General features: G+C 45.3%; 1 protein-coding gene across 1 annotated transcript in view; it reads left to right on the forward strand.

Annotated features, from left to right (window-relative positions):
- CDC42SE2 (CDC42 small effector 2) overlaps positions 1–26,221 on the forward strand; it is a 187,935-nt gene that overhangs the window by 156,294 nt on the left and 5,420 nt on the right. The window contains exons 3-4 of the mRNA XM_082259375.1: positions 7,042–7,311; positions 22,661–22,762. Coding sequence (XP_082115501.1) covers positions 7,258–7,311; positions 22,661–22,762 — 156 coding nt within the window. The 5' untranslated portion in view covers positions 7,042–7,257. The remainder of the gene's footprint in view (positions 1–7,041; positions 7,312–22,660; positions 22,763–26,221) is intronic.

Consider the following 26,221-nt stretch of genomic DNA (forward strand, 5'->3'; position numbering starts at 1 on the left):
TTCCCAGTCTGCCATCGAGCGTTCAGCCAGGTAACGCTCCTGGCACAGTGAACGACCCATCCCTGTTCGGTGCAGGGATGCTTGGTGAGGTGGCTACCTCACCGGACGCTGTGCGGTTTCTTAACCGCCATTGTGTGCGTCTTGAATTGCGACTCTCCCTGCCTCATGTGCAGCGGCTTGTTCGCCTGTGCGGGTTCCCCACGCCATGTGAGGTAAGTGTATCTATGTGGGGACCTGTCTGTCTGGGGGGGGTCTCAGTCTGGGACTGCGTAACCTGCCTTTATTCACACTGCTTGTCTCCCTATCTCTCGGCTGCATGCTGTGGGCTGCAAGGTGGGGGGGGGAGCTGTGTGACACTGTGTGTGTCAGGCTGGGCAGTGTGGGAAGCTGTGTGCTGTGGGGCATGTTTTTATGGCATGTTGGGGCATATACAGCGATCGCTGCGGCGATCTAACATGTATCCATATAATGGGATAAGCTTGTGTGTGTTTTTATGCACTATGGAGCGGCGATTTCGGCGCCAAACGACGCCATTTTACCGGCGCCCGCTCCGGCCGCATGGTTTACATGCACGGCGGCCATTTTCTTGTAGCCTCCATAGGCTTACATAGAGCGCCCTGGCAGCATCACTTCCTCTTTCCTGGAACACCGATCGAGGCAGCAGCAGCAGCGGGGTCTCCTCAGGTTTTATCCTTCTATTCCTGTTTGCCATTGCCTGTATTCAGTCTGTATATTCCCTGTGGGGGTCTCATTGTGCCTGAGTGTGGTGCGGTGGGCTGCGCTTTCCGCGCTTGCTGAAAGGGGGCAGTTAACCCTTGGTTGTCTGGCATACAGGGGCAATGGATTCTCAGGAGGGCAAGTTTCCCACAGTATTGGTGGAAAGCCAGGGGACCGCTGTTTCCCCCCCAGGGGGGGATTTAGCCACTATTGTGGCTGGCCTTGCTGCCCAGGTGCAAATGCTGGTGGCTGCTCAATCTACTAAACGGCCCAGAGTTGCTCTGTCCTCTGATTCTGAGGGTGAAGGTGATGGGGCTGTTCTAGCAGGGACCCCCTTATCGGGGTCCCGCTCCTCTCTTGATCTAGTGGGGTCTGAGGTGGAGGCTGAAGTTGAGGGGGTCGATAATTCTCCCCCTGGCTCGCCTGAAGAGCTTGCAATCATGGATGTGTTGATTGCTTCCATTAAGCAAACGCTGCGTTTGCAGGACGAAGTGTGTCCTCCCGCTGCCTTGGCGGCTTATGGGACGCAGAGAAAACGCAGGACGCCGCAGGTTTTTCCCTGCAATGCTGATTTTCAGCGCGCTGTTAAGGATCAATGGCGCGATCTGCGCAAACCTTTTGCGGTACCAAGTAAATTCAAGCTGCGTTATCCTTTCTCGCCTGCCACTGATGAACGGTGGTGTGTGCCTCCACCAGTGGATCATGCAATTGCGGTTTTGAACAAAGCCACTGCGATTCCTGCAGAGGGTTCCCCTGTTTTCCGTAAAGCCACGGATAGGAGACTGGAGTCTCTTGCCCGTCATACTTATTCTGTTACGGGTTCTATGCTTAAGGCTCTGTTTGCTTCTCTCATGGCGGCCCAGGCGATCGCAAGTTGGACGCAGATGCTTAGGCGCGTCCTAGTGGCCGATTCGGCCTCGGCGGCGACCCTGGATATGGTGGATCAGATCCACCAGGGTGTCATGTATCTGTGTGATGCGGACCTGGACCTGATTCCGTTGGCTGCACGTGTGCACAGCGTGGCGGTGTTGTCTCGCCGCCTGGTTTGGTTGAAATATTGGTCGGTGGACCAATCTTCACGTAAAACCTTAGCCAATCTGCCTTATGATGGGTCTCGCCTTTTTGGGGAGTCCCTGGATGTGTTGATAAAGGGGATCACCGGGGGTAAGAGCACTCTCTTGCCCCATTTCCCCAAGGCTAAGGGGGCTTCTGGGAAGAAGCATGCGAATTTTCGGCCCCCTCAGGGGTCCTTTCGTGCCTTTCGGCCGCACTACAAGGGCAAACCGTTCAAAGGCCAAGGCTCTCAGAAGAAGCCCTGGTCTGGGAAACAGAAGTCCGGCCAATCCGGACCTGCGGCCCATAACAGTTCGGCCTGAAGGGGCGCCCTCACCCAGTTTTGGGGTGGGGGGGACGCTTGCTCGGTTTTCTTCAGCCCTGGTTGGCCCGTGTGCGGGACAGATGGGTTCTGGAAATCGTTCGATCTGGTTACAAGATCGAGTTTCTCTCTCGGCCGGAGAGCAGATTTTTTCCCTCAAATCTACAACTGTCTCCAGAGCGCCTGCGGGATCTGCACCTGGCGGTGCGGGACCTGAGGGCTCAGGGTGTGGTGGTTCCGGTGCCTCATCGGGACAGATTTCGGGGGTTTTATTCCAATCTGTTCACCGTGCCCAGGAAGGAGGGCAAGGTTCGTCCGATTCTGGACTTGAAAGCTCTGAACCGCTCTGTGCGGGTTCGCAAGTTCCGCATGGAGTCTCTGCGCTCGGTGGTGGCTGCCCTGGTTCCGGGGGAATTCATGGCCTCCATCGATTTGAAGGATGCGTACCTTCACATCCCCATATTCGAGGGGCATCAGAGATACCTTCGATTTGCCATTGCGGAGGATCACTACCAGTTCGTGGCGTTGCCCTTTGGGCTCGCCTCGGCTCCGCGGGTCTTCACCAAGGTGCTTGCGCCGGTTCTGGCATTATTGAGGGCCCAGGGCATTTCTGTCCTGGGGTATCTGGACGACATTCTGATTCGGTCTGCGACCAGTCAGGGTCTGGAGAAGGACCTGTCTGTCACAATGCAAACTCTGCAGGAGTTCGGTTGGACGATAAATGTTCCAAAGTCGACACTGAGTCCGTCGGTTCGTCTTCCCTATCTGGGAATGATACTGGACTCGGTGCAGGCGAAGGTCTTCCTGCCGGAAGACAAGCTCAGGACTCTTCAGGAGGAAGTCAGGTCCCTCAGGGACGTTCCACACTCGTCTCTGCGGACGTGTATGAGATGTCTGGGATTGATGGTCTCGGCCTTCGAGGCGATTCCTTTCGCTCAGTTTCACACGCGGGGTCTCCAGGCGGAGATCCTGTCCAAGTGGGACGGGCGACCTCAATCTCTGGATCTTCAGATCTCGTTGAGTCATCGCACCAGGGAAAACCTTCTGTGGTGGCTCCAGTCCCCGTTGGTGTCCGGGGGCAAGTCGTTTCGTCCGATCTCGTGGACGATAATCACTACGGATGCCAGCCTGTCGGGCTGGGGTGGTGTTCTGGGCGTTCTGTCCGCCCAGGGGACCTGGTCGGAGGGGGAGTCTTCCCTCCCGATCAACATTCTGGAATTACGTGCGATAAGGCTCTGTCTTCATCGCTGGACGGACCGGCTGCAGGGCTGCCCGGTTCGGGTGCAGACGGACAATGCCACGGCGGTGGCATACATCAACCACCAAGGGGGCACCAGGAGTGCCCGAGCGGCTCGAGAAGTGGCCGACATTCTGTCTTGGGCCGAGACTCATGTCCCGGTGATAACGGCGGTTCACATTCCGGGAGTGGAGAACTGGCAGGCGGACTATCTGAGTCGCCAGACCCTGGATCAGGGGGAATGGTCTCTCCGGCTGTTTTCCAGATGTTGTGCGCGAAGTGGGGTCTTCCAGATGTGGACCTGTTCGCGTCTCGCCTCAACTACAAGGTGAAGAGGTTCGTGGCAAGGACGCGCGACCCTCGGGCAGACGCGTCGGACGCGTTAGTGGCCCCGTGGCATCAGTACAGGCTGATGTACGCTTTTCCACCGATTCAGTTGCTGTCCAGGTTCCTTCGCAGGTTACACTCGGAACGCAGCACGGTGATTCTTGTGGCACCGGACTGGCCTCGCCGGTCCTGGTACGCAGACCTCGTGAATCTGGCGGTCGACGCCCCCTGGCGTCTGCCTCTTCGAGACGATCTACTGTCTCAAGGACCGATTTACCATCCTGCTTTACAGTCGCTGGCTTTGACGGCCTGGCTGTTGAGACCGAGGTCCTGAAGGAGAAGGGTCTCTCTCCAGAGGTCGTTCATACCTTGATCATCGCGAGGAAGTCTTCCTCGGGAAAGGTTTATTACCGTACTTGGAAGGCCTATTTTACCCTGGTGTGAGTCCAGGGGGTTTTCACCCCGCACGTACTCGGTTTCCCGTGTGCTGTCTTTCCTTCAGACGGGTGTCGATCAGCGTTTGGCGCTGGCCACGATAAAGGGTCAGGTGTCTGCGCTGGCCGTTCTGTTTCAACGTCCCGTGGCTTCCAACTCCTTGGTTGGCACTTTTATTCAGGGTGTGCGGCATCTGGTTCCTCCTAGGAGGGATCCTTTGCCCCCCTGGGACTTGAATCTAGTTCTTTCTGTGTTACAACGTGCTCCTTTTGAACAGATCAGGGAGATCTCGTTGTCTCTGTTGTCCAAAAAGGTCGCCTTTTTGGTGGCGATCACTTCGGCTCGCAGAGTGTCGGAACTGGCGGCTTTGTCCTGCAAGTCTCCGTACCTGGTTGTTCATTTGGATAAGGTGGTCTTGCGACCTAATCCTTCTTTTCTGCCGAAACGAGTTTCGGAATTCCATCTTAACGAGGATATTGTTTTGCCTTCGTTGTGCACGAAGCCTAAACATCCAAAGGAGGTGAGATTGCACTCTCTGGATGTTGTTCGGGCGATTAGGGTTTACCTTAAATCGACTGAGTCTTTTCGTAAGACGGACTCCTTGTTTGTTCTTCCAGAGGGTCCTCGGAAGGGCATGGCGGCTTCGGCCTCTACCATCGCCAAATGGATCAGGCAGACCATTGAACAGGCCTATGCCTTGCAGGGGAAGGTTCCCCCTGTGCCTGTGAAGGCGCACTCTACTAGATCACTGAGTACGTCTTGGGCCTGCCGTCATGGGGCTTCTGTAGCCCAGGTGTGTAAGGCGGCGACCTGGTCGACCGTGCACACTTTCACAAAATTCTACAAAGTAGATGTTCAGGCATCGGCGGATGCTTCCTTTGGCCGCAAGGTTCTTAGTGCGGCTGTTCCATAGGGTCCCTTGTTGGGGACTCCTGGCTGTTGGGATATCTTTGTATTCCCTGTTTTTTTTGTCTTTTCCTGGGTTGTTGCTCCTGTTGAGCACTTATTTTTGCTGTTGCCCAGCTGGTTTCCTTCCTTTGGTAAGGTTCCTTTCTTTGATGTGGAGACTGCGTTGCCTTTCGGCGCGGATGCGTTTCCCACCCCTCATGTTTGCACTGCTTTGGGACGTCCCCATATGTGACGAATATGAAGAGGCGGCGACTGTCGGAGGACGTAAGAGAAAACGGAATTTTTGTAAAATCTTACCTGTAAAATTCCTTTCTCTGAGTCCTCCGACAGTCGCCGCCCCCGCCCCTCTTTTGGGGTTGAATGTATACTCTACTGCTATTCCACTAAAACTGAGATATGGTTGCAGGAAGTAGGAGGGTATTGACTGAGGGGACCACCCCTTGAGGGTGGGATATGTTAAAGCTTTATTGTTAACATATTCTGTTGCCTAGCTACTCCTTCGGAGCAAAGTCTAATACCCCATATGTGACGAATATGAAGAGGCGGCGACTGTCGGAGGACTCAGAGAAAGGAATTTTACAGGTAAGATTTTACAAAAATTCCGTTTTTCCATCCGTCTGGAGGATCAGATGAAAACAGACAGGCGGTCCGTTTTCATCCAATCTCCCATATAGGACAGCGGGGATCTGACAGCTCCGTAACATGTAACATGTTTTGCAAATGGCGTTTTTCATGCGTAGAAGTCCCAACGCATGCGTTTATGTTTGTATGTGGGGCCTCAAAATTCTTGGGGTCAATTTATGTTCTTGGGTGTAACTTTAATTTCTTACAATTAATAAAAAAATGTTTTTTTCATCATATAGGAGACAAAAAGTGATTTTTTTTTTTTTGGTGGCCGGTTCTTTTTAATGAGACATGCGGGGTTTGAAAGACTCTGCATGTCTCCCCTGTGCTCCACTGAATTTAATGTAATGTAACGCAGTGCAATTTGCACTGCGTTACAATATTTCCTGGCCATGCTGCCTGGGAAAACTGTCAACAGTTATCTGGAAGGGACGTCGTACACATCCCTTCTTGGTCAGGAACAAGATGGGGAGGAGAGCGGACATGTGTCCACTCTCCTCTCCCCCCTCTACCCTTTGGCACCCGCTATGCCAGGACCGCAGATGGGCAAGCAGAGCCCAGGATATAGTGGGGGGGGGGGGGCACTTTACCCACACGTGTAGAAGAAATTAGGCTGCTGCGGAGCCGCCTGAATGCTTCCACCTGACAAGTGAGTCCTGCTGCTTTTCCGCAACAGGGGTAAATGTAGAAAAGAAACAACCTCCCCGTTGCCTAGAACTGCAGATCCCGGGTGTTGGGCGATACAAATTTGCAACAGTGAATAGGCTAACAAAAGCCCAGGCGCCAGGATGCAAATTCTAGTCGCCATGGCGACCTGCCGCCGGGGATTTGTCAAGCTCTTGGTTTAAAGTATCAACAAAACAGATTGGGGAAGAAGTACTGACGCTATCTGACATTGAAACTTACCCAGTGTAGACTCCTGCAGTGTGGATCAGTGAGTATACTTGAATGGGGTGGTGGGTATTTGGGAGGTGCTCTCACCTTGCCCTGAATGGGTAGTGATGCTTGTAAATAATCGAATCAATGTAGTCAGCCAAAGTTTTAAAATCATTGTTTCTTTGTATTCTTTGCAAATTTATTGATACATTTGCTAAATACATATTCAAACTTTACTTCCAGCACCAGAAAGTGTTGATCTAAATGCAAATAATAATCTCTATGCAGACGTTAAAGCCGGCCATACCGGGATCAAAATTCAGTCTGTTCAGCAGGGACCAGCCAAACTTTGATTCATGTATAGGCAGGGTGGATGTACAGAAGTTGATCTACCAAGCCTCTTCTGTAAACTGCCCTGTTGCATTTTTGCCGCCCGATCATCGCGGTCAGCTATAGGTTGTGCTCAGTTTAGATCCAGAGTTCAAATGGGTTGTTCTTTCTATATGTTGAAAATGGTAATAAATGTGTTTTTTTTTTCCAGATTTTCATCTGAATAGACTGCAACGTGCTTCCATCAATGCAGGCATCGCGCTTTGTGGATATACCTTCTCTGAGCACTTGACGTTTACAGAAGATTTGCTCCTTGGACTTGTATATTTATTGGATTTCCATCCCTGTATAAACCCACTGGGCGCTGGACTGTGTGCAGTGAGACTGTCACTATTTTGACCCCACACTAGCTTTTGGACTTTTAGCAATGAGTGAATTTTGGTTGTGTTTCAACTGCTGCATCGCAGAACAGCCGCAGCCTGTAAGTAGCATCCAAATGTTATTTTATTTGGCCGTTATGTTTCATGCTGAAATGAACTAACTGGGTTAGACAGCATGCTTTTTGCTTTCAATTAGGTTTTGTAAGTAAATGTGTTAATAGTGTCAATCAATAGTGAAATCCATACTGATGACATACAGCTGTTGGCCAGAGGGAGGCCTGAAGCCAATCGGTGGGAAGTGGAAGTGCCCTGTACAAAGTAATAAGTCTTTGTCAGTGTGGCTAACCTTGTTATGCAGTGACTTGTGAAAAAAACACTGGTGTTTGCTAATAGATTCTCTTATGTAAAGGTATATCCTCTTATCTTTGGCAGCAATGGTAGAGAGTGTGGTCTCTTCTAGGAAAAGTTGAGTAGTGAGGAAGCACCTCTGCACAGGGTCAGCGACACATTGCATTTTCTCATGTTACAATCGCTGGCTTACGTTCTGTTTTGCAAAGTAGAGCAATATCCTATGCGTATGTTTTGTATCTTGTCAGTGACATGCTTGACCAGCGGCATACTGAAGCCAACTGACTCACCTCTAACTTAAGTGACATCGGTAACTTTCCACCAGCTGTGACACGGCTATACATAACTACTGTCCACTATTCTCCATGCTGTGCTGCAGTGCTCTCATGGATGGAGACATCTTTATTATAAAGAAGGCCTAAATTAACCACTTTAAGACCGGAAGTATTTTCCCCCTTAATGACCAGGCCCTATTTTGCAATTCGGCACGGCGTTAATTTAACGGACAATTGCACGGTCGTGCGATGCTGTACCCAAATGAAATGGACGTCCTTTTTTTCCCACAAATAGAGCTTTCTTTTGGTGGTATTTGATCACCTTTGCGATTTTTATTTTTTGCGTTATAAACAAAAAAAGCGAAAACTTTTGAAAAAAAAAACAATATTTTTCACATTCTGCTATATAACATTCCCAAAAAAAATAAAAAATAATTTTTTTTTTAACATTTTAGGCCAATTTGTTTTCTGCTACATATTTTTGGTAAAAAAAAATCACAATAAGCATATTTTGATTGCTTTGCGCAAAAGTTATAGCGTCTACTAACTACGGAAAAGGTTTGTCATTTTTATTTTATTTATATTTTTTACTAGTAATGGCGGCGATCTGAGATTTTTAGCAGGACTGCGACATTGCGGTGGACAGATCCGACCCCTTACTGACATTTTTGGGGGGACCAGTGACATTACTACAGTAATCAGTGCTAAAGATATGCACTGTTACTGGTAAAGTCCCAAACCCAGGGGAACCTTTCCCAAGTTTCCGGTTACTGTAATAATGACACTGGCAGGGAAGGGGTTAACGGTATAGGTGATCAAGGGGTTAAATGTGACCCTAGGGGAGTGATTCTAACTGGGGGGGGCTTGGCTTCTGAGATGACCACAGAGACATGTGATCCTATATAGAAGGATCACATGGGCTCTGTGATCATTTCAGGGAGAAGGATGGTCGGCTGTGTTTACGAAAGCCGACTGTCCTCCTCTCTCTGCAGGGAGCGATCGTGGGTGTCAGACGGCAATTGGAGCCGCCTCACACACACGCATCGGTTTCCCACTGACGATCAGGGGTTGGAGAGCGCCGGTGGCGGTGCACGCTCGCTGCCTAGCTACTCCCAGGCGAGCGATGTAGACCTACGTCGTTTTGCCTGTATGAGCCAGCCTGCCGCAGTAAATATAACGTAAGCAGTTGGGAAAGTGGTTAACAGTTTTGGTCACATAATGAAAATGTTCCTAATTTGTTTGATTGGTTCCATCTCTATTTCTATTTTTTAGTGACTACTGGTACATTATATTACCAAAAATATTTGGACGCCTCCCTTTACACGCACATAAACCTTAATGGCATCCCAGTCTTAGCCTTTAGGGTTCAATATTGAGTTGGCCCACTCTTTGCATCTTTAACCGCTTCAACTCTTCTGGGAAGGCTGTCCACAAGGTTTAGGAGTGTCTATGGGAATGTCTGACCACTCTTCCAGAAGCACATTTGTGAAGTCAGGCACTGATGTGGACAAGAAGGCCTGGCTTGCAGTCTCCTTTCTAATTCATCCCAAAGGTGTTCTGTTGGGTTGAGGTCAGGACTCTGTGCAGGACAGTCAAGTTCCTCCACCCCAAACTCGCTCATCCATGTCTTTATGGACCTTGTTTGCGCAAAGATGCGCAGTCATGTTGGAATAGGAAGGGGCCATCCCCAAACTGTTCCCACAAAGTTTGGAGCATAAAATTGTCCAGAATGTCTTGGTATGCCAACGCCTAAAGAGTTCCCTTCACTGGAACTAAGGGAACTAAGCCCAACCCCCTGAAAAACAACCTCACACCATAATCCCCCCTCCACCAAATGCTTTGAACCAGTCCCCAAAGCAATATCCATAAAGACATGGATGAGTGAGTTTGGGGTGGAGGAACTTGACTGACCTGCACAGAGTTCTGACCTCCACCCGATAGAACACCTTTGGGATCAATTAGAGTGGAGACTGCAAGCCAGGCCTTCTTATCCAACATCAGTGCCTGACCTCACAAATGCGCTTCTGGAAGAATGGTCAAACATTACCATAGATACTCTCCTAAACCTTGTGGACAGCCTTCCCAGAAGAGTTGAAGCTGGTATAGCTGCAAAGGGTGGGCCAACTTAATATTGAACCCTACAGACTAAGACTGGGATGCCATTAAAGTTCATGTGCGTGTAAAGGCAGTCCCCAATACTTTTGGTAATATAGTGTAATTTCAATCATCCACTAGCTCTGTTGGAGATAAAGGGAAGCAAAAGGTGATTCAAAGTGATAGAATTCACTAAATGGATCGCAGTGACCCTGGTTCTTATCTGAGGCATAAAGCTAACCTAAAGTAGTAATGAAGCCTTAGTGTTTAAAGTGATGTTAAAAATCTCAGCAGTGCCTCCAAAAAAAAAAAAAAGTGATGTTAAAGGTTTTTTGGCTAAAAAACTAACAAGATGTTATACTCCCCACTCTGTGGAACAATATTGCACAGAGCTGTCCCTTGCCTCCTCTTTGGTGTACCCCCGTTGGTGCTGTCCACTTCTCCTTCCTCCGGATGCCCTCCCAGCAAGCATGGTGCTAAGATGGCACCTGTGCAGGCCTGCTCCTGAACCAGGCTGTGTGCATGCATAGACACACACACACCGAACTGGTAAGCCACAGTCTTGCTCCCTCCTCACAGATGTTTGACTTACAACAGCAGGAGCCATTGGCTCCCACTGCCCTCAGTGTCTTCTGCAAGACCAGGAAGAGCATAATTCAACATTGTGTGTGGCATGAAAGGTAAAAATCTATTTACTACTTTACAGGTACAGTGCATCCAGAACGTATTCACAGCGCTTCACTTGTTCCACATGTGTTATGTTACAGCCTTATTTTACAATAGGTTAAATTCTTTATTTTCCTCAAAAATCTACAAACAATATCCCGTAATGACAACGTGAAAGAAGTTTGTTTAAAATCTTTGCAAATATATTAAAAATTAAAACAAGAAAATCAAACCTTACAGAAGTATTCACAGCCTTTACCATGACACTCAAAATTAAGCTCAGGTGCATCCTGTTTCCACTGATCATCCTTGAGATGTTTCTACAACTTGATTGGAGTCCACCTGTGGTAAATTCAGTTGGTTGGACATGATATGGTTAGGCTCACACCTGTCTAAGGTCCCACAGTTATCAGTGCATGTCAGATTGGAAACCAAGCCATGAAGTCCAAGGAATTGTCTGTAGATCTCCGAGACAGGATTGTATGGAGGCACAGATCTGGGGAAGGGTACAGACACATTTCTGCAGCATTAAAAGTCCAATGAGCACAGCGGCCTCCATCATCTGTAAATGGAAGAAGTTTGGAACCACCAGGACTCTTCCTAGAGCGGACCTCCGGGCGAAACTGAGTGACCGGGGGGAGAAGGGCCTTAGTCAGGGAGGTGACCAGGAATCCGATGGTCACTCTGAAAAAAAAACAGCGTTTCTGTGGAGAGAGTAGAACCTTCCAGAAGAACAACCATCTCTGCACTCCTTGAGTGACCCAGCCAGAGCCCAGACTTGAACCCGATTGAACATCTCTGGACAGATCTGAAAATAGCTGTACACTGAAACTCCCCATCCAATCTGATGGAGCTTGAGAGGTCCTGCAAAGAAGAATGGGAGAAACTGCCTGAAAATAGGTATGCCAAGCTTGTAGCATCATACTCAAAAAGACTTGAGGCTGTAACTGGTGGCAAAGGTGCTTCAACAAAGTATGGAGCAAAGGCTGTGAATACTTACGTACATGTGATTTTTTTTTTTTTTCCGTTTTTTTTTTTTTTAATAAATTTCTAAAGATTTCAAACAAACTTCTTTGTTCTTATGGGGTATTGTTTGTAGAATTTTGAAGAAAATAATGAATTTAATCAATCTTAGAATAAGGCTGTAACATAAAATGTGGAAAAAGTGAAGCTCTGCAAATACTTTCTGGATGCACTGTATGTGTTTTATGGGCAGTTTCAGTTTGACTTAGCCGCTGTAAAAGAAACCTGTCGTAGAAGAAGACAGGGACTGACATTACTTTTTTCCTTCAAAGGAAACCTGAAGGAGAGGGGGTACAGCTCCCGTATGTACTTCAGCATAGGGCTTCTTAAAAAAAAAAAAAATGCATAGAATTAACTAAGTTTCTTACAACAAAAACCTAGTGCAGGAAAGTAGAGTGGCATGCGCCACATTAAGCAGATATACCCGTTTTAGGTCTTTCTGCACCACCCATGCCAGTTTCTATTTCAGAGTGAACACAGAACAGATCAGTCCTAATCAACAAAGAGGCTTGCTCCCCTTTTTCTCAGGAGCAGCATCTGCTCAGTTTTCAAAGTTTAGAAGAGTGGTGCAAGCAATATGCTTGCACCACTTTTTGTTAATTCTCTCGAAGTGTTCAGCTTAATGGTACCTATCATCAGATATGTTTATATCAGTTATTAGCATGCATGCAAAGTTTTCTGTTATTTACCTCTAACAGAACTCACAGTACTTCTCTTTACAATGCCTTCAGGCATAATCCAGGCTCAGCATCAACTTTCTGGACTGAGAAGCTGGCTTAAAGATGATACAATTATGTAAATGTGTTCTCAAATGTCTGATAAAAATAATCAACTGGCACAAGTTTTTTCCTTATGACTTGCTGCAAAGTTGCAATATTTCAGTCTGATCACTGGGGGGGGGGGGGGGGATGAAGATTGTTGAAATGCTTCCTCTTGCTTGCAGCAAACTGATGTCATCATCTCCGCCTAGGCAAAGTCCCTGATATGGAGCACCAGGAAGGCTTTATATTAAAGGTTGAGCCTTTTTGGAAAATAATACAGTTTCTGTATATGGTCAGGAATTCATTCATGCAGACATTTATAGATAATGAAAGGTCCAGTTTAAGTGGCCAAAAGTAACAGCAATAGCTTTCTTTAAAGATTACAGTAACCACTGAGCTTTTGACTCATAGTAACCCATAGTGACCTTTCTTAGCTGCTGAAAGCCTCATGCTGATTGGTTGCTGTGGCTTGTATACACTCTCTTCCTACACCTTGGTTGCCATGGCTTGTGTACACTCTTTTCCTACACGTTGGTTGCCGTGGGTTGTATACACTCTTTTCCTACAACTTGGTTGCCGTGGGTTGTATACACTCTTTTCCTACACCTTGGTTGCCGTGGGATGTGTACACTCTTTTCCTACACCTTGTTTGCCGTGGGTTGTATACACTCTTTTCCTACACCTTGTTTGCCGTGGCTTGTATACACTCTTTTCTGCACACCCTTTTGCATGGCAGCCAAGTATTCTGCTTGGTTGCCGTGGCTTTTGTACACCCTTTCCCTCTGAGCTGATTATTTATGTCTGCAATTTTCAGAAATGTAGAATGAATGGGGTGGAGGTGTCTTTCTTGCTGTTATAACACAGAGAGGTAGCTGAAGGTTATGTTTTAGCAGACTGCTCAGCTGCTTTCCCCACCTATTAGCAATATTTGGCAAGAGGATTTGTAACGAGTCCATACAAATAAGACTCCTGTAATTGCAGGTGTGAGCCTGACATACTTTATTCATCTGGGGTGAACCCGTGGTTGGGGGCGAGCAAATGACAGAGTTCGACATTTAGACAGCAATGCAATAAAAAAGGAAAAGGATGTTGTGTTTAGGCGTTGGCTCTGAAATGAAAAGTAACAGAAATGGAAAACTCTAAAACTATTCATACACAACAGGCTTCTTTCAGTAAGTTTCCTTTAAGTATCAAAGTTCTACATGACCGCAAGCCAACAGATATAGTCAAAATGCCAAAGCCTGTCGGCTTCTAAAATACCGGTGTGCAAAATATTTCTGCCTGTAGCGGTTTCACAGCTCCATTCTGAACTCTTTTACTGTCTATTAGGTTATGTGTATGTATGGCTGAGGGATTCATGATTTGCCTTACTTGCATTTAATAGTTTGCTACATCTTTTAAAGATAGATCACCTATCAACAGCCAAGTGACTAATCAGTTTAGTGGGACTCTCATGGAGTAATTTGCTTGCTAGCTTTTCATTGTGCCAGGCATCCCAGTATCTTATCAGATACTGGAATCCAGCTGAGGAAGCTTTACTGCATTACATAAAGCCAGACAAGATGCTGCATTTCAGCAAGGAGCACATCCGTGATCTGTTGGGTAAGGCTGGGGTTACACTTCTTTGCTACTGGAAGATTAAAGTGGTAAAGGCCTTTTGTTGAGATATATATATATATGTATGTGTGTGTATGTATGTATATATGTGTGTGTATGTGTGTATATATACAGTGGGTACGGAAAGTATTCAGACCCCCTTAAATTTTTCACTCTTTGTTATATTGCAGCCATTTGCTAAAATCATTTAAGTTCATTCTTCTTCCTCATGAATGTACACATAGCACCCCATACTGACAGAAAAACACAGAATTGTTGACATTGTTGCAGATTTATTAAAAAAGAAAAACTGAAATATCACATGGTCCTAAGTATTCAGACCCTTTGCTCAGTATTTAGTAGAAGCCCCCTTTTGATCTAATACAGCCAGGAGTCTTTTTTGTAAAGATGCAACAAGTCTTTCACACCTGGATTTGGGGATCCTCTGCCATTTCTCCTTGCAGATCCTCTCCAGTTCTGTCAGGTTGGATGGTAAACGTTGGTGGACAGCCATTTTTAGGTCTCTCCAGAGATGCTCAATTGGGTTTAAGTCAGGGCTCTGGCTGGGCCATTCAAGAACAGTCACGGAGCTGTTGTGAAGTCACTCCTTCGTTATTTTAGCTGTGTGCTTAGGGTCATTGTCTTGTTGGAAGGTAAACCTTCTGCCCAGTCTGAGGTCCAGAACACTCTAGAGAAGGTTTTTGTCCAGGATATCCCTGTACTTGGCCGCATTCATCTTTCCCTCCATTGCAACCAGTCGTCCTGTCCCTGCAGCTGAAAAACACCCCCACAGCATGATGCTGCCACCACCATGCTTCACTGTTGGGACTGTATTGGACAGGTGATGAGCAGTGCCTGGTTTTCTCCACACATACCGCTTAGAATTAAGGCCAAAAAGTTCTATTTTGGTCTCATCAGACCAGAGAATCTTATTTCTCACCATCTTGGAGTCCTTCAGGTGTTTTTTAGCAAACTCCATGCGGGCTTTCATGTGTCTTACACTGAGGAGAGGCTTCCGTCGGGCCACTCTGCCATAAAGCCCCGACTGGTGGAGGGCTGCAGTGATGGTTGACTTTCTACAACTTTCTCCCATCTCCTGACTGCATCTCTGGAGCTCAGCCACAGTGATCTTTGGGTTCTTCTTTACCTCTCTTACCAAGGCTCTTCTCCCCCGATAGCTTAGTTTGGCCGGACGGCCAGCTCTAGGAAGGGTTCTGGTCATCCCAAACGTCTTCCATTTGAGGATTATGGAGGCCACTGTGCTCTTAGGAACCTTAAGTGCAGCAGAAATCTTTTTGTAACCTTGGCCAGATCTGTGCCTTGCCACAATTCTGTCTCTGAGCTCTTCAGGCAGTTCCTTTGACCTCATGATTCTCATTTGCTCTGACATGCATTGTGATCTGGAAGGTCTTATATAGACAGGTGTGTGGCTTTCCTTATCAAGTCCAATCAGTATAATCAAACATAGCTGGACTCAAATGAAGGTGTAGAACCATCTCAAGGATGATCAGAAGAAATGGAAAGCACCTGAGTTAAATATATGAGTGTCACGGCAAAGGGTCTGAATACTTAGGACCATGTGATATTTCAGTTTTTCTTTTTTAATAAATCTGCAACACTGTCAACAATTCTGTGTTTTTCTGTCAGTATGGGGTGCTGTGTGTACATTCATGAGGAAGAAGAATGAACTTAAATGATTTTAGCAAATGGCTGCAATATAACAAAGAGTGAAAAATTTAAGGGGGTCTGAATACTTTCCGTACCCACTGTATATATATATATAGTATCTCACAAAAGTGAGCACACCCCTCACATTTTTGTAAATATTTTTATTATATCTTTTCATGTGGCAACACTTTTGTGAGATACTGTATATAATCAGGCTTACCTGTAGGTACAGTAAATATCTATTGAACATGCAGCGTTTAAGAAATATTTGTTTTAGCAACGCCACTGATGCTAATACGCAGGAGTGACATCACCATGACTCAGCCATTCGAACAGCTGAAGTCTGCAAACCCAGATGAAAGGAAGGGTGAGGATAAAAGCCCTGTCAGCAGTTACAGGGCACTGCTGGAGGGCTTCATATTCAGGTAAGTCTTTCATAACGTGCTAGTATGCGATGCATACACTAGCACATTATGCTCCTAACTTGCAGGGAGAAGATTTTTATTTTTTATTTTTTGAAGTTTACTACTGCTTTAAATACCCGTTGCCCATTTTCATCTTAGCAGCACATTGAATTTATAGTCCTGCAAATAAGGGTACCACCAACAAGCCAGCATCATTTAACCTGGAAGACCAAAAAAATCTGATAGTGTAGGGCTTCATGGACCTGTCTACAGTTTCTCCATGGGCCCCGGCACTGTCAGTATAATGATGCAGAGAGATGTGCTGACATCACGTAAGTGCAACTCTTTGCATCTTTGAGGACCCCCCAACAAAGCGAGTATATCAAAGAAGTCGCATTGGTTTAGATTTACTAAAACTGGATCGTACAAAATCTGGTGCAGCTCTGCATAGAAACCAATCAGCTTCCAGGCTTTAGCCCAGGTTCACACTGAGGTCGTTTTGAAATCCTGCAAGTTCAGCTGAATTCGCATAATTTCAAGTCAGCATTTTAGTCTGACTTCAGGGGCGATTTCACAGGCATGCGGGTTCCTGCCCCCCCGAAGTCACCAAAAATAGTAAAGAAATTACTTTCGTAAATTGGTGCGGTCAGTGCAATTGGCTCCGATTTGACATGCAATTTGACATGTCAAATTGGGCCAATGTGAACATGGGCTTATTGTCAAAGCTTAAAGCGGAGTTCCGGCCTATTTTGCAACTTTAGTGATTCCTGGAGTGCTCGCTATGCTGATCAACAATTGGGCAATTTTTTTCGGGGGGTCCCTTACCTTATTTTCAGGGCATTTTTGATTGTACTTCCTCCTTCTCCCCCCTCTGTGGCCACGGCACCCGACATCACTTCCGCCTTTGCATTGCATCCTGGGAGCTGTTTGTCATCACTCCCAGGAGGCTGGAATCAGGAAGAATTCCCAGAACACTCCCTGGAATCAGGAAGAAGGACACTGCAGATTACACTGCGGCTTCAGATGCCCACATCCAAGATGGCCACGCTCAGACAGCATTTTTAAAGATAAGATTTTGACTAAAATCCAATACTGTACACCTTGTAAGTATGAGAATAGCGGTTCTGTAAAGGGCCATTAATTAGTATTATTGGGGTATTTTTAGCTATAAAAGGTATTTGAGGCCGGAACTCCGCTTTAATTAAACAAGCTGAAGTTAGAAGCTGATTGGCTACCATGCACAGCTGCACCATATTTTGCATTCTCCAGTTTTAGTACATAAACCCTTCTCTATCTAGTGACTTGCCAGAAGACCTCTGAAAAAGGTAAATAAAAATGAATGCCTCAGGGCCCAGGGAAAGGGGGCAACTGGGAGGAAGCTTAGAGATTGCGGCTTTAAAGAATAACTGCAACTTTTTATTGTAAAGCGCCATCTGTCCCCCTGTCCTCCTTTTAAAGTCTCATAAATAGCTGATCCCAGATCATGCTTTCTCTACATTCCAGGAGCCCATATTACTGCCATGTAAAGTCTCCCCAACATTGAATGTAGTTGGGAATCGATTGATAAACGGATCTTTCTGCAGTCCTGCAGGGAGGTGTGCACCTGGAGGCTCCCATTGCGAACAATGTGGAATCCAAAAAAAATAAGTTATATGGCTGTAATTTTGAAGCTGTGATTTGATGGAGAGGAAATATGCAGTTAGGGACTTCCTACTATGCATATTTGGTCCCATTCCCTTTGCTGTACTAAATCTGTTGAGTCAGTATATCAGCCAAACAACTTGCATTTTCTTCTTCTCTGTACTTGTCCCTCATACTGTCACCTGGCCACACTGCTTGGCTTCAGGCATGTGGACGCCTCCTGGGACCTGTGGAGTCCTGCTGCTTTGGATTTGTGTTTGTCACTGCCTGCGTGTGGCGCTGTGAGCGGCTTGTAGGTCAAAATGCGAGTGTGAACAAGTTGTGCTCTCAAGAAGGAACCCATAGGTATAGAGGGCACCCACATACCTGAAGTCGAACTGCATGGCCGGGGGTCAGTGCAGAGGAAATAAAAAAAAAAAAGAAAAACAGCAAAAGCGTGTAATTTCTGCTAAAAGCATCTTATTTAACAAAAAAAAAAAAGGGCTTTAATGTAACTTTAAGCAATAAAACTTGGTCACTGTGTTCAGCCTGTGACTGGACTCTAAAGGAGCTGCAACAGACTAATGCTGTTAGTTGTCTACTCTCCCCTCCTGTCAGCATGTTCCCTAAAGTGATAATAAACACACACTGTTTACTTTACATTGCCCCTTCTATTTCTGTATATGGATGATGGCTCCGCTCTAATTATTTTAGTTAAAAAATATAAGCAAGAGGAGCTTCTAGTCCTCTGTTGCTTGTCACATGTTCAAAATAAAAAAAGTAGCCTTTGGAATACAGAGTATAAATAAAGAAATTGTTTTAAATTGCCATACAAATATATATTTGAAATCAGATCTTTATTATTTTTTGGCAATGACATGGTGTGGGTGGATTTCTGCCAGTCACAGGCTGTGTCACGCTCCTCCAGCCTGTGTCTTAGATTAAGAGGGAGATGAAGCCTCGGTGAATCTACAGGTCACGTGTCAAACACAAGGCCCGCGGGCCAAATCCGGCCCGCCAGGCCATTTCATGTGGGCCTCGCACCTCTCCTGCAGCTGCGACACCCACCTGATTTCAGCGCCCACCTTGTCTCAGCATTCAGCAGCAGAGAGAACAACTTTGCCTTCCTCCTACAGACTCTGCGCCTCCAAGCCACTGCAGCACCCCCTCGTCTCAGCCTCCTGGTCTCAGCAGACTCCAGCAGCTGATTCCAGCCCTCCTCTGGTTGTCCTCCAAACCCTGTACTTTCTGCTTCCTAGCCTCACCCCCAGCTTCTTCCCTGTGGCAGCTCGAGGTAAGGGGGATGCACTGTGATGTAAGATAGGGTGGGAAACTCTTGACCTCTGATGGTTGGGGGGAACTCTTGACCTCTTATGTAAAGAGGGTGGGGTGCTCTGTACATTTGCTTATATTTATTGTGAGAATACAGTAATGCAATTCTAAGCCAAAGGAGAGTTGCACACGGCTGGTTCTATAAAGAGTAGATACATTTATGTAGACTTACCGATACTAATTGCCCTTTGAGGGCAACCATAATTCTGATGTGGCCTTGACGAAATTGAGTTTGACACCCCTAATCTATATGAAATATCCCACCCCCATTGTTTTTAGCTGGTTAGTGGGCATGGAGGAGTGAGGGAAGTGGGTTGTCATTTACCACTGTCTATACACCCACATGTGTGACTATAGTCAGAGGAAATACTCAGCACAGAAACTCCCTGAAAACTGAGCATGTGCAGAGCTGCCACCACAGCTGCGAAATCCCTAGCTGAATTGGGGACATGATCAGAAGGGGGGGCGATAGAGAGCAGTGGGATCAACCAGGTTTTTTGCAAAATACAGAAAATGAGTCTCATAGTGACTGAGTGAGACTGAACAGAATGTAATACGGCATTTATTGATAGTTTTGTTTTTGATGTGGGTTTAGTGACCATTTAAATTGGACCCTAAAAAGGAACATTCAACTTTTCCTCCTCCTCTTCTACCACTTTAGAAACCTTTTTTTTTTTTTTTTCTTTTATGGAAGCGGGTACCTAGTTTGACGGGTACCCCCTCCCGCTTCTGCTCAGATCACCTAGGCCACCCCATCAAGTGGAGTTCATTCTGGAAGCGGGTACCTAGTTTGACAGGTACCCGCTCCCACTTCTGCTCAGATCACCTAGGCCACCCCATCAAGTGGAGTTCATTCTGGAAGCGGGTACCTAGTTTGACAGGTACCCGCTCCCACTTCTGCTCAGATCACCTAGGCCACCCCACCAATTAGAGTTCATTCTGGAAGCGGGTACCTAGTTTGACAGGTACCCGCTCCCACTTCTGCTCAGATCACCTAGGCTACCCCACCAAGTGGAGTTTGTCTTGAAAAAATGTCCCTATGTGCTAGGCCTGTTTGGCCTAAATACCAACACTCATCATGTTTATTCTTGTAATTTGCAAAGTGATTACCAGATTTTTCATTTGAACATGACAAAAAATACACTGATTTTATTTTAAAGCTTTTAGTGTAGTGTACAGTAATAATAACCTAATATCAGTTGTGAATCCCAATAAAAACAGACACAACAAGAAATCCATTCTAGTTTATTTCTTCAGGCTGCTAAAACCTGCGCTATCATTTTCTTTCGTTGTCAAGGTATTCTGATCCATATCTTGTATATTTAATGACTGATATGCCATTGTTAGGTATCTGAGTAACACAACAGGATATAAATGAATTTAGTACAATGTTGGATAGTAGTATGACGTGTTTGTTTAATTATACGCTATGACCTAAGCGTGTTGGTATGGTTGGCTTTGTGCCTGGTGGGTCTAGTCGTACCGGGTTTCAAATATTCACTTTATTTACATATGTTTATTTATTCTTCATACACAAATGCTATGCGTTACTCTGTCAGGGAAGAAACATTGCATGCCATTATTTCCTTATTGTTTTCATTACTCCTCTTCGAACAGTTGAAATTAATGTCAGCTTAGTTTAAAGTGGAATTGCAGGCTCAGGGGAAAACTTACAATGAACAAACGCACACATTAAAGGCATAGTCCACATTTTGCAAAAAAAATAAATCAATGCCCCTAAAAGCAATGTTTTGCTTTGGAGCCTGCAAAACATTGCAATCTGTGGATCATGGGTTCAATGCTCTTGTCTCCTGCAGACTATTCCTCCAGCCGCAGCTCTGTACCAAGGTATGGCCCTTCAAGCTATACTTGTACCTATAGATAATCCTATAATAAGGCTCACCTATAGGTACTGTAAATATCTTCTAAACGTGTAACGTTTAGGAGATATTTACATTACATGCAGCTAAAGGTGTCATCGGCGCACGCGCCCGTGCCGTTCCTTCAGTTACCTGTGCCATAAATGACAGCTCCCCCACGTGTGCGCGGGAGTGATGTTATCGTGACTCCAGCCTGTAACAGTCTGGGTCCGCGGACCCGGAAGGAAGACCAGGAGAAGATGGACTCTGCTTCCTTTTCAGGTAAGTTTCACATTCTGCCTTTACCTTGCAAGTCCAAATAAAAAAAATAAAGCAACCAGCGGTTTACAACTGCCTTCATTTATGGGCCTGGAGGAATGGTCAATGGGCTACAACTGTGGTGACTTCACTGCACTTGTCTTCCATTGAGGACTACAAGGCCCTCTGCCATGGTGGCAGATGTTTAATTCAGATTCCAGAGCCACACACAGACACACCAAATTCAAAAAATGACAGAAGCCATCGTGCGTAAGAACCCCTGGATGGTTTGAGGGTGGAGGGTTGCAGACTGACCATGTGTCCTGTTAAATCTTTAGAGCCCTGTCACACTGAGGAGTTTTTCAAGCGCTTTTGCGTTAAAGAAAAGCACCTGAAAAGCTCAAGAAAAATGCTTCCCAATGACTGTTTTCACGTTGGGGTGGTGCGCTTCTATTGCAGTGAAAAAAAAATCCTGCTTGCAGCGTCTTTGGAGCAAAAAATGCACCAAAATGAATGGAAACCGCCTCAAAAGCGCCTCAAAGGCACACATTAAGTGTTTTTGGTGCAGTTTGAGTCAAATGTCCTTTAAAAAATACACCAGAAAAACCTTTCATCAATGCATAGGCGTTTTACAGTCCGTTTTGATGCGAACCCTTGTGAAAGTAGCCGAAAGTATAACTAATGCTGCTTTCACACTGAGGAGTTTTTCAAGCACTTTTGCATTAAAAAAGCAAAAAATGCTTTCCTTCAAAACCTATGAATGTGTTCACACTGGGGCGGAGCGCTTCCATTGCGTTGTAAAAAAGCATTTTTGGAGTATGTTTGGGGAATTTAAAAAAAAAAGAAAGTGAAAGCCACCAAAATGCTCCTTTCCATTGAAATGAATGGGAACTGCATCAAAGACGCCCCCCCGCTAACACTGCAAAAGCACAGTAAAAATGCTCCATTAAGGCATAGGCGTTTTTACTGGCGAATCTTTGTGATAATGCCTTAAGGGCAAAACCTTTTTCTTTAAGTTTTGAAAGAAGGGAGAAGGATTGAAATGACTTTTATTGCTGTCTGTGTCCCTGTTAGGGATATTCACCCTCTCTCTTTGTCCTGTTTACTATTCTCATTTAAAGTGAAAGTAAAAGAAAATCCCAAATTTTGAGTTGTCCCTTGAAAAGTAATAGAGAGGAAATCTTCCAATGGGGACGCTAGTTCTGGTGACCTGTAGGCTCCAAGAATTTCCCTTTAGGATTTCCTCTCATTTCCTGTTTGGCTATGGTACAGGAAGTGAAGTGAAGGGAAATCTCCCCAATAGGACGCAGATGGCAAAAAATATAATCTGACAGGGCTTACAACCCTCCTTCCCTATAGTTCATCTTTACATATAGTCGTACCCTTAAATGTGGTCAGAAGGTCTTTAAGTTAAAAAGCCATAACCACTAATATTTTGTGTTTATGTGGTTAAAGCACCGTGTAGAAGTACATTCTCCACATTTGGGGTACTCAATTGAAATGTGCATTCTTTTATTTATATATGCTTTTCTTTCTTTGCTTCCAGAAAAGGCGGCGGCGGATTGACAGAACTATGATTGGAGAACCAACAAACTTTGTTCATACTGCACATGTAGGATCTGGAGATGTATTTAGTGGAATGAATTCAGTAAGTAATACAATTAGGCATTTACTTCTGTAAGCCTGGTGGCCTCCCATGGTTATATAAATGAATGATATTCGTTATTGTCATTTGCAATTGATTTCTGCCTACAGTAAAGTTCCAGCTCGACAAAGTAACTGATTGGACTCAACACATTGTTACGATTTATTTAGATAGTGATTGTAATTTTTTAAAGCACACAACTTCTATACTTACCTGCTCTGTGCAATGGGATATGCACAAAGCAGCTCTGATTCTCCCTTACTTGGATCCCATACCGGTGCTCCTGCCCTTGCCCCCCATAGCAAGCTGCTTGCTATAGGAGGACTCTTGTGGGCTCTCTACCAAGCCAGCTTTGTGTGTCTATAGACCTACACAGCATGTCTCAGCCCCGCCCCCTGCTCACTGTCTGCAATTGGCAGCAGTGGGAGCCAATGGCTGGATCTAGATTGGGCTCAGGTAAGTATGGGGGGTCTGCACTCACAAGGTTTTTTACCTTATTGCAGAGAATGTATTGAGGTAAAAAAAAAAAAAAAGAAAGAACCTGCTTTTAGAGCTTCCTTAAGGAGCATCTTAAAGTGGTAGAGAATGCACTTTTTCTTTCTTTTTATGGGCCCCCAGGAGATTTATGCCACAATGTGCTAGTATTCACCCTATATTAGCACTTTATGACAGACTTGCCTGTCAAACAAGCCCTCCAGCACTGTGTTGTCACCCCTCCAGTGGGTTTCGGGCACTTTCATCTTTGCCTGATGTCCGCCGGCCACCTGCGAACATCCCAGGGAGAGGCAGAATGGTGATCTGGTGATCAAGATTGAGATCTTGTGTTCCTGCTAAGCAGGGACCAGGATCTCTGTCTTCCCCTAGTCAGTGTTACCCAGGGTGGGGGCCCCACAGTTAGTAAGCACCCCCTAGGGACACACTGAACTGTTCGATCACCCCTGATGTTAACCCCTTCCCTGACAGTGTCATTAGTGCAATGACTGCATTTTTAGCACCGATCACTGTAATAATGTCACTGGTCCCCAAAAAGTGTCAGATGTCCTATTTGTCCGCCACAATCGCGCAGTGCCGCTAAAAATCGCTGATCGCCCCCATTACTAGTAAAAATAAAATAAAAACTCCATAAAAAAGTTGCATCGTTTGTAGGTGCTGTAACATTTGTGCAAACCAATCAATACACGCTTATTGAAATTTTGTTTACCATAATTACATAGAAGAATACATATTGGCCTGAATTTATGAACAGATTTGATTTTTAAATGTTTTTTATTGGCTTTGTTTTATAGCAGAAAGTAAAAAAAATATATATATATATAAATATATTATTCTTTTTTTTTTTTTTTTTTTACTTTCTGATTGGTTTGCACAAATGTTATAGCACCTACAATTTAGGGCCGGTTCACACTATAGCGAGTGCGTCGATCACATGTAATTCGGAGCGCACTGCTCCTTCATTACATGCGATCTCCTGTGCGGATGCAAATTCAGCCATACAATTTGTATGGCTGAATTCGCACTGTATCCGCACAAAACACGCACATGACCCTTTTTTCCAGCCGCATCAGGATCGGATCGCACAGTGGTTAGCACTTGTGCGATCCGATCCTGTGCGAACTGTCAGATCGCACTGTGATATGCGATCAAACTGGGGGTGTCGTTAACATTTAATTGACACCCCCTGCGTATCGCATATGGCAGTGTGAACTGCCAGATGTGCGTTTGCGATGCGGGATCACGCTGCGCATTCGTGTGACCCGGCACTGATGCAACTTTTTAATGAAGTTTTTATTTATTTTTTTATGGAATTTTTATATATCATTTTATTTATTTTTTCTAAATTGTCGTTTTTTTTGTTTTTTTTTTTTGTTTATAACGTAAAAAATAAAAACCACAGAGGTGATCAAATACCACCAAAAGAAAGCTTTATTTGTGGGGGGGAAAAAGGACATTAATTTGGGTACAGCGTCGCACAACTGCTCAATTGTCAGTTAAAGTAACGCAGTGCCGTATTGCAAAAAATGGCCTGATCATTAAGGGGTAATACTGCTTTAGGCTGTACACTGGTCATGTATGATGACTTGTGATGAATGCTTTTTTTTTTTTTTTTTTTAGAAGATAGAATTTTTATTGCAATTAACATTGGTTTCCTTGTGCTGATCTTTATCAAGACAAACTAATGACGTCTGAGTACCTGAATGACTCCAATTCATTCTTGTGTAAACACGTCTACATGGTTTGTGCAAGGCCTACCTTTTTTTTTTTTAAACCTAGTTTAGACTGCCACCTGAAGGATGTTGTTTAGTAATAGTCTGCAAAAATTCCAATTTCTCTAGCTCTGATGCTACATCGAAAACTAGATAATGACTTAATTAAGTCGCATTCCATTAGCGAAGAGTAATTTTGGTGTTGTAAAAATTGTACGCATCTTAATGGTAATCTTGCAGTTACACAGGAGTTGTGCAATCATGTAGGCCTGCTTGTTAATCTCTTCTGTCCTCAAAGGCAAGATAGAGCTTATCTCCTGAGGTGAGGGGATGCTGTGGTGAGCCATTCAGGATATATTTAGTAACTACTGTTAAAGGGACATGTGCTGTGACAAAGAGAGTGCTCTGTTGTGTAAACCAGTACTAGTACAAAATGCTCAACTATCATGTATGGTTTAAACAAAAGTGAGATGCACATACCTGCTACAGTGATGTATAAGGGCCCTTTCACACTTGTGCGACTTGTCCTGCGATTTGGGACTGCAAAGTCGCATGACAAGTCGCACTCCATGATTTCCAAAGAGTACTGTTCATATCTGTGCGACTTCAAGTTGGAACGGCTTCAAAGTAGTTCCTGCACTACTTTTGTCCAACTTTGATGCGTTTTGAGGTCCAGAGACATAGGCATTGCTTCAAGTTCAGTCAAAATTGTGGACAAGTGTGAAAGGGGCCTTATGCAGAGACTACAACATCCCTCGCTATTATCTTGGAAATCCAAAGTAGCGCTAATCAAACAAGTAAATATTGTAGGTAGGTGGTTGAAATGTATGCACTGTTTTTACCATGATTAAAGAGCCACTGGGTCACCAGGGATATATACACACTCACAGGCCACTTTATTAGGTACACCTTGTTAGTACCGGGTTGGACCCCCTTTTGCTTCATAACTGCCTGCCTTAATTCTTTGTGGCATAGATCCAACAAGGTGTTAGAAACATTCCTCAGAGATTTTGGTCCATAGTGACAGGATAGCATCACGCAGTTGCTGCAGATTTGTCAGCTGTACATCCATGATGCGAATCCCCCATTCCTCCACATCCCAAAGGTTCTCTATTGGATTGAGATCTGGTGACTGTGGAGGCCATTGGAGTACAGTGACCTCATTGTCATGTTCAAGAAACCAGTAGTGAGATGATTTGAGCTTTGTGACATGGGGCATTATCCTGCTGGAAGGAGCCATCAGAAGATGAATACACTG

The sequence above is a fragment of the Pelophylax lessonae genome (assembly GCF_965119305.1).
Source record: "Pelophylax lessonae genome assembly, chromosome: 1".
Lineage (NCBI taxonomy): Eukaryota > Metazoa > Chordata > Amphibia > Anura > Ranidae > Pelophylax > Pelophylax lessonae.